The sequence below is a fragment of the Stegodyphus dumicola genome, chromosome 2, assembly GCF_044657685.1.
Source record: "Stegodyphus dumicola isolate Sdum_Otavi_A_Nest chromosome 2, ASM4465768v1".
Lineage (NCBI taxonomy): Eukaryota > Metazoa > Arthropoda > Arachnida > Araneae > Eresidae > Stegodyphus > Stegodyphus dumicola.
In genome coordinates this window covers 279,411,066-279,427,303 of record NC_140769.1, presented here as the reverse complement: position 1 = coordinate 279,427,303, position 16,238 = coordinate 279,411,066, and the positions used below count along the sequence as shown (strand labels likewise).

The window sequence follows — 16,238 nt, the reverse complement described above, 5'->3', positions numbered from 1 at the left end:
AGTGTGCCATTTACCAAACGAATGACAGGAGAGTGCCACTGGCTGGCAATAGTCAAATCCACATACTTTGCTATGATATTGGAAAATGAATCCAATGATCCATCCATGAGCCAGGACCTCTTAATCTCTTTACCACTGTTAAACCCTTGAAATAATATTCATATCTCAGTGAATCCCTACGTAAAAATATCATTACGTTGCTCAACATTGAATTTAAAACACCAAGAAGGAAGTGGCACATATTAAACCACATTAATGGCACACTTTAAAATTAACCGCCTTTATTACTTTTTATAGCACTGTATTATGAACCATCTGTTTATATACAGTGGATAAACAAAAATATGGAAACACCTTGTAAAATGCATGTTTGAAAAGAAAGATTGATTTTAATGAAATATCTAGGTGGCGCTGGTGTTCTTGACTACTGACGCCACCCATACAACTTCGTGAATGTGCTAAACAGTTCAGTTGTTGTCGGAGTACTGTTATGTGAGGTTGTCATTGCATTATGTCAGAGTTAACAGACTTCGAACGTGGGCAAATTGTTGGAGCACGTATGGTAGGTGCTTCCGTAAGCAAGGTAGCCGAGGTGTTTAGTGTTTCAAGAGGTACTGTATCGAAAATTTATTCTGCATATTTAAAAAGCGGAAAAACATCATCTGCTAAATCACAGCGCGGACGAAAGTGTGTCTTGAATGATCGTGACAGGCGATCATTAAGGGCAATTGTGACGAAAAATAAGAAGACCGCAGCTGCAAAAGTTACTGCTGAAATGAATGTTGTGTTACCGAACCCTGTGAGTACCAAAACAATTAGAAGGGAGCTTCATAAACAGGGAATTGCTGGCCGTGCTGCAATTGAAAAGCCACTCATCAGTGATGCTAATGCCCGTAACAGGAAAAGGTGGTGTTTAAGTCATAAAGGCCTGGACTATAGAGCAGTGGAAGCGAGTAATATGGTCTGACGAGTCTTTCACATTGTTTCCCACTTCTGGCCGAGTTTACGTCTGGAGAACGCCATCTCAAGCCTATAATACAGACTGATTGTTGCCAAGAGTGAAACATGGCGGGGGTTCTGTTATGGTTTGGACAGCCATATCGTGGTTCTCTGCTAGCCCCATGATAACTGTGTCAGGGCACATGACTGCCAAGACTTATGTGAACATTTTGGCCGATCAAGTTCATCCCATGGTACAAACTTTGTTCCTCGATGGTGATGGTGTCTTCCAAGACGACAAAGCCCCTGTTCACACAGCTCACATTGTCCAGGACTGGTTTTCTGATCCCGAGGATGAGTTGTCCCATCTCCCCTGGCCACCACAGTCACCAGACCTGAATATTATCGAACCTTTGTGGTCTACATTGGAACGGAAAGTGCGTTCTCGTTATCCACCGCCAACATCGTTATCTGAACTTGCCACCGTTTTGCAGGAAGAATGGTATAATATTCTCTTGGCAAACATACAGGAACTGTATTTATCCATTCCGAGAAGACTGCAAGCTGTTTTGGATGCCAACGGGTTTCCTACACCATATTAAGCAAAGAAACATGTTTTTTTAAAGGTGTTTCCATATTTTTGTCCAACCCCTGTATATGTATACAATATATCTAATGTCTGAGAACCTAGTGATTATTACGTGCCTAATAATTGTGTATATGTACAGATGGAGGACAAAATAATGCGAACACCTGTGAAAAAGTATGACGTATTTCACAACTGCAGTACAGCCGCGCCACCTGCAACAGAAATCTGCCACCTAGTTGAGCGTGAAGAGGAAGGTATCAGTCTCTGAACTGCAGTCATCTGCGTTGCATGTTTCGATCGAACTCTCTGTGAGAAGTTGAAATGTCAGACCTGCCAGAGTTTCAAAGAGGAACGATAGTTGGAGTGCGTTTAAGTGGAGCATCGGTTACGGAAACAGCAAACCTTGTGGGGTGTGCAAGGAATATGGTATCAACCGTTATGACAGCGTACACGAAAGAGGGTAACTTCATGCTGTGAACATTTATGGCAGAGTGGCAATTTGTAAACCCTTGGCAACTAATTGCTTTCAAGTGACGGCAGTGGTGCAGAGATTACAAAGGCGTTATATTTCCCAGCGAAAATTTGAAAATATAACGCTGATTTTTGTTGTTTGACTTCTGAATTAGTATTTGTTCGGCGTGTTATTGTGTCTTAATTACCCCAAGTATTTGTTAATAACGACAAAACTTGGAAATGAGAGTCATTAAAGTCAGTTGAACTAATTCATATATATTCTTTGCAAAATATTTTAAGAAAATTATTATTACCCTTCCAAAATAAATTTTGATTAATCAAACTGAAAAATGGCAACAGCGAACTTACTTAAATAATACAGCCAGAGCTCATACGCCAGAGCTATGAAGATATTTTTTCCTATGATAGATACACTGCCTATAATTCCTAGGACAGGATCTGTGAGCTTGAAAACTTGAATAAAGAGGGAAGTACATCCCAGTACAACAATCATTTCCGAAAAGCTGAAGATGGTCCACATTTCGGAATATATAGCAGGATCCCAACCGTACATATGATGAGCATATACATAATTAATATTCGTAAACACTGAAAAGAAGACAATAGCTGTTTAAAAGGACACTATTTTAATGGGAAACAACATTCATTTAAGGGACAACTTAACAATTACAAACTTACCAGGAACTTAACAGGAACAATTTTATACATAGTAAATAAATAATCAATTCACTCTTAAAATTCTCTATGGGGAAGGAAGGGGGAAAAAATAGAAAAATGACAACGTAAACAAATCTGGAAGTTTTCAGATTTTACATTTCGCACAAAGGGGCTTTTTTTTTTTTTTTTTTTTTTTTTTTAGTTTTGTGTGTTACCTATGTTTATTAAATATCATTTTCTTCGCATTTAAACCATAAAACTCAGTTCAACAGCAATATCGCAAAAAATCCCCCCCCGCACAGTTTTGCCATTGCTCGTTTTGAAATCGTTGAGTTTGTTAATCAACAAATTCGTTAAAAGTTTTACAAAATATTAAATCGATAATAAAACAAATTCCAAATTTGACTTCCAGGTGCCCATATTCGGGTGGAAACGTACGTTATTCAAAATACGATGGCTCTAGGTACTGTCGTTTTATAACAATGCGAGAAACATATATACATTTAAGCAGATTCTTCAGTAACATAGAGCGATAATATGTGGTCTCAACAATTTGAAAACTGAACCGACATTTAAAGTTTTCAACGCAAAATGCCAAACCAAAATTAAGCGGGGCTAATGCCCTTTGGGCTAAAGAAAATAAATTGAATGCTTTCAAATTTTATATTACGCCCAAAGGGGCGTTTTTAACATTTCGTGTGTTACCTTTATTATCAAATTTCATGTTCTTGGCACTTAAACCAAAATTCAACAGCAGTATCACAAAACACTTAAAAGAGCATATCTCTAGAATTTCCGATGCACAGTCTCGCACGCTGGAGATAATTTTTTTTTTTTTTTTTTTTCCTGTGCAGTGTTGCCATTGCTCGCTTTGAAATTGTTGAGTTAATCAAAAACTCATAAATGCTTTAGAAAATATGAAACAGATAATAAACAAATTCCAAGTTTGGTCTTCCAGATACACATATTCGGGTGGAAAGTTACGTTATTAAAAATTCGATGGCTGTACAACTGTTTCATCACGATACAAGAAACATACATACATTTAATGTAGATCCTCCGTTATCTAATTTCTTCAGATATGACATAAAATTTCAGGGTTAATCTTTGGATTATGGTAACTTGGCGATTTTTTGGCGACCAACCCTGCTACAGCAACCTGCTAGTTTTTGTTTGGACGCCATTTTGTTTTCACGAAGTAAAGGCATGTTTTTTTTTTTTTTTTCCCTTGACATTTTTTTTCAACAATCTGCTAATTACGCTTATGCTAGAACTTTTATGGAACAACAGTGCTTAATCATGACGAAGATTGGGTGCGAAATTGGGAGAAAGTGCAGAATCGCAAACTGCTTGCCGGGTTTTTAAGAATTGCACATACACGGTATCCATGTACACGTTGACCTATTTTCACTTAAAAAAAAATCCCAGAATTGCACAAAAATGGCATTGCGCACACTCTTGACTTTATCCATGTACACTGCTAAAGTCCTAGCTAGTAACCTTTATCGCCTTACCAAAATGTCGCCAAATTAACTGTTACCATATTCCAAAGATTAGCCATTTCAGTGAATTTCAGATGAATTTCAGTGATCTACAGTTTTATACCTTCTTGCTTCATACATGACGTAGGCTTTAGTGAATTTCATATGAATTTCAGTAACCTACACTCTTACATCGTTCCTGCTTTAGACATGAGGTAAAGTTTGAGTTGGCTGCATGCCTGCTCATTTGGAGATAAGTGTTGGACTTTTTACAAAATGAGGTTCACCTTATTTCTTCTTGACAACATTTTACACATCGAACTTTTCATCAAATCTCCTAAATTTTTTCATAATTATGGTTTTATTGTTTATTTTAGGAACTATTGCCATTACTTTTATAGTAATTAATTAGTTTCGCTAATTACGCTTGAACTAATTGTATTATAAAGAATTGGCAGCAATAGATGCAGATTTATGATTATTTCTAGAGGCAATTCAATTATCTTTCAGCCATGATTATTTAAAAGCTTATTCAATGAATAAGGGATGAAGATATATCGGCCATAGCAGGAAAAATTAAAACCTTTGTCTTATCAAGAATTATTTAGCAGAATTTGGACGCTGTGTTCACAAAAGTCCTGATACAGCGTTCAATTTGGATATGTTTTTCACAGACATATATTTCTAGTTACAAAAAAAGTTTGAAAGGAAAAAAAAATATTCAAGTTTCGCCATTTTAAAATTTAAAAATTAAGTTTCGTAAAAATTTAAAAATCTAACTTTGCATACGGTTTAAAAATCTAACTTTTCATAATCTCCTTTAATTATATTCAGTAGAATAAAATTATACTTATTCTAGGGAAAAAAAAAAAATCTTTGTTTTCTCATGTGACGGAAATTGCGATTTTGCTGTCTTTTACAGTTTAAAAATACAACAGAATACTTCAGTGTTGAGTTTTTTACTTCCTTGTACAAAATACAGAAAGTATTGTAATCAAAAAAAAATTTCCGGTATCATATTTCAACGAAAATATCCATTTTGACCGCTCTCGAATGTAATTTAACAATGTTTTTGTGCGACATCTGTGGGTATGGACAAGAATAAAGCACACTTTTTCTTGAAACGGATTGTAGAACGTACTTTTTCGTGACGTCTGTACATGCGTACGTATGTATACATGTCTCACAACTCAGAAACAATTAATCCTATAACTTTGAAATTTTGTATATAAGACTGCTATAACATCTAGTTGTTAAAACTAGACAAAAAAAAAAAAAAAAAAAAAAAAAAAAAAAAAACCTCTTTTTTTAAAAAAAAATCATTTTATTATTAACGTTTTGTGTGTTAAATTTATTAATTAAATATCACGCTCTTCGCACTTACTCGACAAACAATTCAATTGAACGGAGCAAAATCATAAAATATTTAAAAACATCATATCTTTAGAATTTCCGCTAGACAGTTTCGCACGCTAGAGATAAAAATATTTTACTCCGTACAGGGTTATCATTGCTCGCTTTCGAAATCTTAGAGTTTGTTAATCAAAAATTCATTAAAATTTTACAAAATACGAAATATAAAATTCAAAACTCGGGCGTCCAGGTGCGTATGTTTGGATGAAGGACTACGTTATTCAGAATTTGATGGCTCTAGATGCCGTCTTTTTTTCACGATGCGACGAACATACATGCATACCATACATACATGCTGATTCTTTGTTTAATTTCTTTAAAAATAATATTAACGTTATGCAAATATATTGAAAAGTTACAAATATTTTAAGTTCTTTAAAAACATATAATATATTATTTAAAATTTGATGGCTGTAAGTACCGTACAAGCAGAGCGAATGCGGGAACGTTTTTTTCACAGTGCGACGAACATACACACACACATGCATATTCTTTATTTAATTTCTTTAAAAATAATACAGGGCGATAATATTTGGTGGCAACAATTTGAGAAATGATGCTCCGTTTATACTTGTAGTAGACGACGCAAAAAATCCCGTTTCGAGGTTAATAGCCCATTCGTGCTAACGCCCTTATGGGCTAATAATAAGGTTGTTGCAGTTATTATTACTTATGCTCACTCGTCTGACAGTAACATCAGCCCAAGCCCAAGAAATTCCGTGTGGCAGGGAGCGCAAGATTACTCCAGTTGTTGGCATCAGCCTCAAGCACCTAAAGCTTCGTTCAGACGGGGGCATAAACCGAGCTCCGTTGCCAAGGCAACCAGTCTGTGCAACGTCACAAAATCTGGTTTAGGGTTCGTGGCATAGGGTTCAAAGTTTTCAACTTTATGCCGAGTTTGGGATAAGCGTTGACCAATCAGAGCGAAGCTAAAACGAAGCGGCGAAATACAGAAGATTTCGCTGTCACAAAACAAGCAGAGCGAACGCGGGAAATCAATCGAGCAGGAGAACAGCGTGGGAAATTTGTAGACACATCCACGCATGCGCAAATTTAGCTTCTCTCATTGGCCATGGCTTACACCCCGTTCTCGCGTGTGTGAACGGAATTCCCGTATTTTATGCCCTTATGACTACGCCTCAATGCCTTTTACGCCGCCGTCTGAATACAGCCATACAAGTGACTGTGATTTAGCTCAGTTCCACCCCAATTTTGATGGACAGCACCCTCGGGAAAAGAAAGAACTCGAGGGTCTCCCACCCCTGACCCCTTCCATTAAACCACACCAGAGGACTTTCGGCTCACCGCATATTTAGAGTGCCGCACCGACATTTACAAACACAAATGCCTTCTCCTGGATTCGAACTCGGGCCAGTAGTAAGAGATGCTAAATAATAAGGTTGTAAGGTTTATCCTAAGTTTTTTAACAGTTAATTTTTAATTAAAGCCACTTCCCTATCTTTCTTAATTTTAGCTTACAATTTCCTGCCAGAACGTGTTTTCAGAATCGCGGCTAAATGCAAATGAAGGAAGAGCAAGTATTTAAAGTTGAAGTTCTACTGACTTCGTGAGAGAACAAGAGATTCTGACCAGCGCGCGTTCTCCTTTTAGGCTACTCTCTCTAAGGCTATTTCTTTGCTCGGGCGTATCTTAGGCCCTTGATAACTTCGCCGTTTAGTTAGCGTGGAGGGCGAACTCTTGCAGATTCTTGATAGCTTCGGCTATATCTGTTTAGTTAAGTTTTATTCTTAGTATTCCTGAGTTCAAGCCCGAGTGGAGGCTTCGTTGTAAACTCCAAAAAGAAGTCGACTGTCAAATTTATTTTGAATAATAAAGGGTAATTAACCCTTCGTACGTTTACGTTTCTATCTTTCTGAACTAAGCGATTATTCCCTTACCAGTTCTTAACACGTTGAGCGCCACGCGTATTTCTTAGGCAATCCCGTTCAGGCCACGCGCGCCGCTTAAAAGCGCTGGTATTGTAGAGCCAGTGATTTTTATAGCAGTAGAAGATAGTTTACGTTTGGAATGTGATTCCTATGGGCATTCATTCAACACGTTATGTGCCAAATCTGTTTTGTTTTCTTTGTTTGGCTAACTAGATAACATTTTATCGAAATAGATTCGTGGCCGGTGTTCCCTTTACAACAAACCAGTTCAATGCAGTTCTTGGCCCTGTGTAGACAACAATTTTCTTTAACCCTAAGCGTCAAAATGTCAGTTCGAGAGTGTGAAACCGATAGCAGCAGTGAAATTATTCTTGCTATAAAACTGCCCAGTGAGAATGTATTTTTATCATCTTCTGACGACGAGGAGGAGATTGTTGGAGAATGGCATGACCCGAAAATGGCGGCCTAAACGGAAAGTCTAGTGTCAGCCACAGATGGCTGACACGGCCAAAACGGAAAGTCTAGTGTCAGCCACAGATGGCTGACGCGGCCTAAACAGAAAGTCTAGTGTCAGCCACACAGAGCGCTGACGCGGCCTAAACAGAAAGTCTAGTGTCAGCCACAGATGCCTGACACGGTCTAAACGGAAAGTCTAGTGTTAGCCGCAAATGGCTGACGTGGCGCTCAACGTGTTAAGGTTCCACACATTCAGCTGTAATTTATAGGTTGGAACATTACATGGTTACTGGATTAATTCACATAAACTCTACAGTTATACATCTGTATAGTTTACGTAAAATCAGTTAATTACATAAAACACAAAAGCAATTGATTTCAATTCAAGTTTGGTCCTAAAAACAATGACAGCCAAAAGCAAAGATCTTACCTTCGTACGTTATAGCAACCGTGCAGCTTGATAACAAAAGAAACCATAAACGAGTTCTGCCATTGTTGTCGCGATGCTTAAGGGTCGACTTAAACCCACTCGTGAAGTTCTGACTGGAACAAAGATCTCTCATTTTGTGCCAGAAAGAGACATTACTGTCCAGTCCAGCTGTTTCCGGCACGAAGATAATAACCCACAATATAGCCATGAGATGACCAGACGCCATAGTTGAATACACGACCGTGTAGCCATAATACCGGTACAACTGCCCTCCTGCCAAAGCACCTAAAGTCACTGCAATTCCAAACGCAATCTGAAGATAAGTGTACTTTTGGGATCTGGATGCTGCCGATGATACTTCTGAAGAATGGCTGTAAATGACAGTCATGACGGCTATGAAGCCTCCCGTTAGCTGAGTTGCCAAACTGGAAAGTATGATGTACTCTAACGCAGAGTAGAAGTAAATAGTGCACAAAATTATCCCTACATCGTTCACGAAGAACCCAAACAATGCCAAAATTAGAGGTGGTTTCCGTCCATATTTGTCACTCCAAGGAGCAAGAAAGATCACAACTGTAGCACCTATAGGAGCCAGCATGTCCAGATACAGATTGTAGTTGTTGGCCAATATTTCCACCGAATCTCTTTGGTCCTTGTAGTAACTGAGGTTGCTGCATATTTCCTTGGAATAGTTCAGGTAATACAGACAACCTTTCTCCATTATCATATTTGTCAGGCATGTTGAATTTAAGATGAAAGAGAACATGAATAAAAACATTACCGGCTCTATCCTTAAGGATTTAAAAATTTGAAAACATCTCGAACATTTGCTTGACCAGTCTTCGTCTCCATCATCGAGAGATTGATAATCATTGCGACTAGTATCATTGGCATGTATTCTGGCAGAATGTTCTTGCATCGTATTGGTTCCAAATTTCCCCAAATTTTGTAGCGAAAATCTAAGGAAATAAAAAGAACTAATATCAATGAACGTGAAATAAATATACGGCTACTGTAATTTACCGGCATTCAAAGAAATTTGGTTCATACAATTCTACACTAATAGTACAGAATTTCGTGATAATGATGTAACTTGTTATATTCTATTAGTGACTGCACACTAAGATTATAAGCCACTTTCGTGACTGCTACTTACGTTAATAACATTAATAGGTAAAAAATTATGAATAAAATGATAATTATACTGCTTTGAGAATGTCGCTGTTTATAATAAGATAGTTCATTAGAGTCTGAAGCTTCTGGCGAAGAGAATTCCTGAGAATCTGCTGAAACCATTCACGAGCATTGTTTGTTGTATAGAGCCAGAAATGTTGTAGATTTCTGGTTATCTGTTTTCAGTGTCAGTGTGTGTGTGTGTGTGTGTGTGATTATGGCAAAGCCTCGAGGGCTATCTGCCTAAGGGGAGAGATGTCTTCGTGGAGGACTTTCGAATGGAAACTGGCTCGTATACACGTTACACATGGGGAAAACCACGAAAACGCCCATGTAGCCAGCCCGTTCGAGGGATTCAAACCTCGAACCGAACTACCAGTGTTCAGCGATTTTACCGCTCGGCCGCTGGTGGGCTCAGTGTCAATGTATTGAAAAAAAGGCAGTTATATATCTCCCGTCCTACTCGGCCGATTGATGAAATTCAAATTGCGTTTTTCATGCCTTGAAAGCGCGACTTCGGATATATATTAGATTTATATATAGCGTTATTCTAACATAGGTATCTTGGCACAAAATCGGACTTTTCCTGAAGCCAATTTTTTTCCATATTTCGATTCTACGACTCAAATTATGCCTAAATATTAAATTTTGTAAAATTTCGTGCGAAATTTAGGGAGGAATTTCAAAAATTTAGCTTGGTGAATTTTTTCCAGTTTGCATCAAGAATGATTCACTTGGCAAACTTCTTAATATACAGCAGCCTATTTTCCTTTCCCTTCCATTGTACATAGACGGGAAAAAAGTCACATCGTTCCTACTTTCAAATAAATTTAACAAAGTGCGTAAGCCACATTAGATGTTATTATCGCTTTCAACAAATATGCCAAATTTCAAAACGCGCCAATGTATAAATTCACGCATATCTTCCGAAATTTTGAATAAAAAGCTCTAATTTTTTGCAGGTATACTTTGAAATACATGTACTTTAAGGGTGATGGTAAACAACGTTATAGATTATAATTCAAAATTTTTACCCAAAATTAAAAAAAATTAGTTTAAAATACAAATTTTAAAATAAATCATAAAAAAGGAGTGAATTTTATTTGGAATAAACTTAATTTCGAACTGTGATAGAAGGAATCAAGCAAATGGAATAAAAAAAAGATATTAATACATAACCAAACTGAATTAACATTGAGGCGGTAAAATTTTGAGAGCTAATTTTTTAAAAACTACTCGTGCGATTTTTACAAAACTTGGCAGTTTGGCACAATTTGAGTCGCAGAATCGAAATATGGGAAAAAAATTCGCATGTCATTTCAGAAAAAGTCCACTTTTGTGTCAAAATATCTATGTTAGAATAACGCTATATACAAATATAATATATATCCTAAGACGCGCTTTCGAAACATGAAAAATGCAATTGGAATTTTGTCATTCGGCCTAGTAGAACGGGAGATATCGAACTGTCTTTCCCCCCCCCCGCAATGTACCTCGTAAGCCGAAAATGCAACTGTCTGTGTTACGTAGCACAAAATGAAATAAGTAGACCACAAAAGGTCCATGAGTTATCAGAAAACAACTCACTGCACTATTTGTAGAAACTAATTTACGTGAAGGGATGTGTAAAAAGGTAAATGTTCTTCCAGTGACTTCTTGTGACCATAAAAATGTTCATTGTGACATAAGATCTTTTTCTAAATGAGATTTTAAGTAAAAAATTGGATTAGGAAAGGAAATAATTGATGTTAAAATACCGTTTGCAGCTTCTCCTGCTCGCAGTGGCTAATCGCACCGACCGTGCGAATAGCTAACAGGCTATTCACACCACCTACGTTCGTGCATGCGCACAAGCAGCCCAGGTACAAGGCAGGCGGTAGTGAGAGCGAAGGTTGTTAACCCTAACTCAGCAATAAAAAGGGTTGTTTATAGTTCACCAGCAAGAGAATAATTTGCAAGTAATAATTATCAGTTACAAAGACGAAGTCAATCTATATACATGCTAATGTTCAGGAAATGATTAGATAAAATAGGGATTTAATGATGGTTCTAATTGCAAGAGAGGACGAGTAATAGTTTAAAAAAAACTTTAGTGTATTGACAAAAAGACTACAGAAATTAATTAAATTCTTTTATTTAACAGAGGAATTTTTATGCAAACTTAGACCCTAGTCTTACAGCATTGGACTGTCAGAATTTATTATTCAATAAGAAAACTTAATATTCGTATATATTCATCACTTTTTCAGTATCCACTCATGTTTATAGGTTAAAATGCCATATTCAATATTAAAGTTATTTATGAAATAAAAACCTAATAAAATCTGATAAATCATTTGTGTGTGCAAATTTTTAAATCTAAATCTCTTACATTAAATTATTTCTGTCTTTTAAATTACATCCCATTATTTATTTCAATTCAATTGATTAATGCGTTTGTACTAATATTTCAAAGTTCTTTCAAGCACTTTTTGTGTTCTGAAAATGCCAAGTATTTCTATTAAAAAAAAAAAAAAAAAAAAAAAAAAAGCAGGCATACAGAATAATTCATTTAATAGTTCATATAATTTCTTTTAACTGATTTCATGTCTAAATTTTCTACACAGAAATCCGCTGTCTAATTTTTAGTATCTTTTATCGGACAAAATTTTTCAAATGAATTAAAGGCTTGATTGAGCAAAACACATCTTTAAAGCTAAATGTATTTTAAGAAATACAAAAAATGTCAACACGATTTTGCCCCCATTCAAATCAGTCATTTAAACTATTCAAACCGTTCAGGAAAAGGATAAACATTGCGAACATAAAAATCTGCCCTTTTTTATATATACTTTAATAAAAGGAAATGTGTTCCTTCTTTTTATAAGAAGAGGAACCCATTTTCCTTTCTAAGCTTTTGAAAGTCGCCAACGCTTAAAAAATGATAAACTACGCCAAGGTAGAAACCCGCCTTTGACAACTCAATGCGCATGCGTGGTTAATGTTGGTGCGAATAGCTTAAGCGGCTAATCGCACCGATGGTGCGAATAGCATCGGCCTCTCCTGCTAGCTGATCAGCGATCTCATTCCGCATGCGCATGTAGACACTGATCAGTGTCTACATGGGCACGTGTCAATATAAGTTTGGTTTTGTACACGTTAACATATACTAAATATCTCTCACTAATGGAGAGCGAATTTGCCCTACTATAGCTTGAAGTCTCGAAGCACTGTCAGATATTATTATATTAGACGTAGAGAACATTTTTTGTAATATTATTCTATTTACTTTTTTCTTTAAATAAAAGCCGCCAAATGAGCAGAAAAAGCTGAAAGTCTTTCAGCCGGAACAGCTGTGTTTTCCTACAGAATGCTCAATACGAAATCGAATACTCATTACACTTTTTTGTAGTTTCTTAGTGGCTCCTCAATTTCTTGATCAGTCATTAACTTCATTTCTTCTTAAGAAAAACCCCATCGTTCTCTAGTGAAGGATTACTCGCTCGACAAGGTTCGTGGAAAAGGCCCCAAATCACCCCAAGTTGCTTTGGGGCTCAAAGTGCATCACAGAAAGTGGACCAATATTATTCCCACGACAGCGGCCTAAATACATACATGCAGTAAAGTCTTAATGCAGAAACCGAAACTTATGTTGTTGTTGCTAATGTTCACTTTGTAGAGACGGTTTTTTTTTTTTTTTTTTTTTTTTTAAGCAGGAGCATGAAAAATGAGCAACGCCTTCGCTGGGAGTCGAACCACAGACTTCTGGAATATGCGCCCAGCGTACGGACCACCACACCACGAAGGCACGCTAAGAAGGCGGGAGAAATACCTTTTAACTTGTTTGATCTATAGTCAGCCCAAACCCATTAAATTCCTCGTGGCAAGAAGCGCAAGTTTACGCTTGCCGTCGGCAACAGCCTTATTCGACTTACCGCACTTTTAGAGTGTTCTCACGGACACTATACATTTACAAACATCCATGACTTCTCCGGGATTCGAACCCGGGCCCTTCGGCATAGCAGTCAGCGACGCTAACCACTGTACCGGGTGGATGGCCTTATGTTTCGAACTAGCTGTCAGCTTTCACTAAGCATTATGTCACTCGTAGCGGCTGAGGAAATAATTAAATCTGTTAATGAAATTTTCACTAAGCACTATGTCACTCGTAGCGGCTGAGGAAAGAATTAAATCTGTTAATGAAATGACTCATTTATATCGAAAGCAAGGAAAATAATCGATGTAAGAGCGATGAATAATTTCTAACCTAGCAGTAAATGACATAATCACAAACACAACAATCAAATGATCAAGAATCAGATCAAGATTTGAAACCCTAAACGGGAACTGATTCTCATAACAATGAGTTTCGTAAAAGACAGTTCTTTGCTTTTGCCAGAGGAAGTGGAAGCAAGGTTTGAAAATTTTGGTCCATCAACGGCCGAGTGGTAAAGTCAATGAACACTGGTATTTCGATCCGGATTTTGGTAAAAGTTTACAATTTGGTGCCCCTTGGTTTTTGGCGATTCTTTTTTGACGCCAAGATCGGCGCCAGGAAGGCACACTTTCAAAATGGCCGCCACACAAAACCAAAATAAGGAGCCAAAAAATTGCACAAATTCTGTGTCCATGTACACTGGCGCTCACTCACTCACTCACTCACATCAATCTGTTTACACTTAAAAAAAAATCCCAGAATTGCACAAACTAGGCATTGCACACTGCCTTAAATTTGTCCACTGTCACGAGTATACTCGTCAATCACAGTTACCTGGACGCCTATTCTATGATCACTGGATCTGTCTACAACTTGAGCGAACAATATTGACTCAAAAAAACCGGTATGGACAGCCATCACAACTTATCGGAGAAAGCCATTCTGTGGTCCTCAGTTGGTGGGCGGGTGGGTCCATTTGACTTTACTGAAAGGGGACAAGGCTTCAAGGAGCTTTAGACCAATCGCAGTACAGACGAGTGACGAAATTTATAGCGCGCGCTGACTGAAGTTCTATTAATATTCTCCCATTATTTCACTAACTCACACGCTGCATTTGTAATTCGAAAAAAATTGCACAAAACAGTATTATGACCAACACGCAGCAGAACATGCTGCTGTGTTATGTGAAGGAAAATCCCGTTTTATAAGGGGAAAGTTAACGCAGGAATTTAGAGCTAAGAAATAAAGAGTGATATGGGATACCACGAAAGCAATGGTAAATAGATAAGAGTAGATGAATTAAGCTTACTTCAAATCCTTTTAGAAATAAACAATTTTAATCATTTAAATTTATAATATGATTAATTTGCATTACAATCTAATAACAAAGTAAGTTTTTTTTTTTTTTTTTTTTTTTTTTTTTTTAATTCCATGCTTACATTAAAACTGTTTCCCCGCAATTTACAGTTACTATTGAAAAAATATTTCTTTAAATAAGAAATTAGAAAGAAACTATTTCTTTCTTAATATTTCTTCCCTTTTTTTATTTTCTTTTTCTATGAAAATTATTTCTTTCAAAAATTCATTCGCTATGGCCGATTGCTGCTGCATTCAACTATCACACACGCATCAAAATGCTATATTTTAAATAATTTATTCTATAATTAACATGATAGAAAATATTTTTTAATATAAAATATTTAACCAAAATTAAACTAATCTATCCTGTATGTGTGATTAATTCGTTTTGCAATTTTTGTCACACAATTACTAATACCTTTTTTTAATATTACATTGCTGTTATTTTAATTTTATATATATATAAGAACGGCTCAGTTTAAATATTCTTCCTTCTCAAAAGATTTTATTCTGTGAAAATAATTAAAAGATATTTTCACAATGCAAGTACTAAAATAAAAATAATCAGTGTAGGTCTCCTGCAGTTGAAGTCCTTGTCAAACCAGCGTTTCGACACATTTTAAATAGAAAACTAATAATAATCAATATCTCTTTTACAATATAAAAATGAGAATGCTGTGAACAGTAATGTTTTTAAATTTAAGTTTGCAAAGAAACTATGATTTTTTTAATACTGTAGTAGGTTACAAAAGTACTATTCCATGAACAAACCCTCAGTCTTATAGCATTGTTACTTTATAGCATAATACAATAATAATGCAGTATAATTCTGCTAACAAGTCCACCAGCCGCTGAGCGGTAGAGTCGCTGAACGCAGGTAGTTTGGTCCGAGGTTCGAATCCCGCGAACGAGCTGGCCGGCGTTTTCGAGGCTTTCCCCATGTGTAACGTGTATACGAGCCAGTTTCCTTTAGAAAGTCCTCACTTAATGTGTGTGTGTGTGTATTTAATTATGGCAAAGCACACGAGGGCTATCTGTCTAAGGGGAGGGATGACTTCGTGGAGAACTTTCTAAGGGAAACTGGATTGTATACACGTTACACATGGGGGAAAACCACGAAAAGCCCAAGCAGCCAGCCCGTTCGCGGGATTCGAACCTCGGACCGAACTACCAGTGTTCAGCACTCGGCCGCTGATGGGCAGTTCTCACTTAGAAACCAGTTTTAAAATGTAATAAAATTACATACATACACACACACAAGAAAAAAAATATCTGAAAGCCTTCAGATTTTTTATTACTCCCAAAGGGCCATTTTTTTAACGTTTTGCGTGTTACCTTTATTTATTAAATGTCATGTTTTTCGCACTTAAACCATAAAATTCAATTCAACAGCAATATCATATAATTTAAAAAAGCATAGCTTTAGAATTTCCGATGCATAGTCTCGCGCGCTAGAGATGAA

General features: G+C 36.7%; 1 protein-coding gene across 4 annotated transcripts in view; it reads right to left on the bottom strand.

The window, feature by feature from the left end:
* LOC118183702 (proton-coupled folate transporter-like) overlaps nucleotides 1-16,238 on the bottom strand; it is a 60,468-nt gene that overhangs the window by 18,538 nt on the left and 25,692 nt on the right. For 3 of the 4 annotated variants that reach the window (XM_035353295.2, XM_035353293.2, XM_035353294.2), the window contains exons 2-3: nucleotides 8,329-9,287; nucleotides 2,351-2,590 (exon numbers count right to left, since the gene is read on the bottom strand). In XM_035353295.2, the coding sequence (XP_035209186.1) occupies nucleotides 2,351-2,590; nucleotides 8,329-9,247 (1,159 nt within the window). In that variant the 5' untranslated portion in view covers nucleotides 9,248-9,287. The remainder of the gene's footprint in view (nucleotides 1-2,350; nucleotides 2,591-8,328; nucleotides 9,288-16,238) is intronic. The other variant, XM_035353296.2, reaches the window with a different exon arrangement.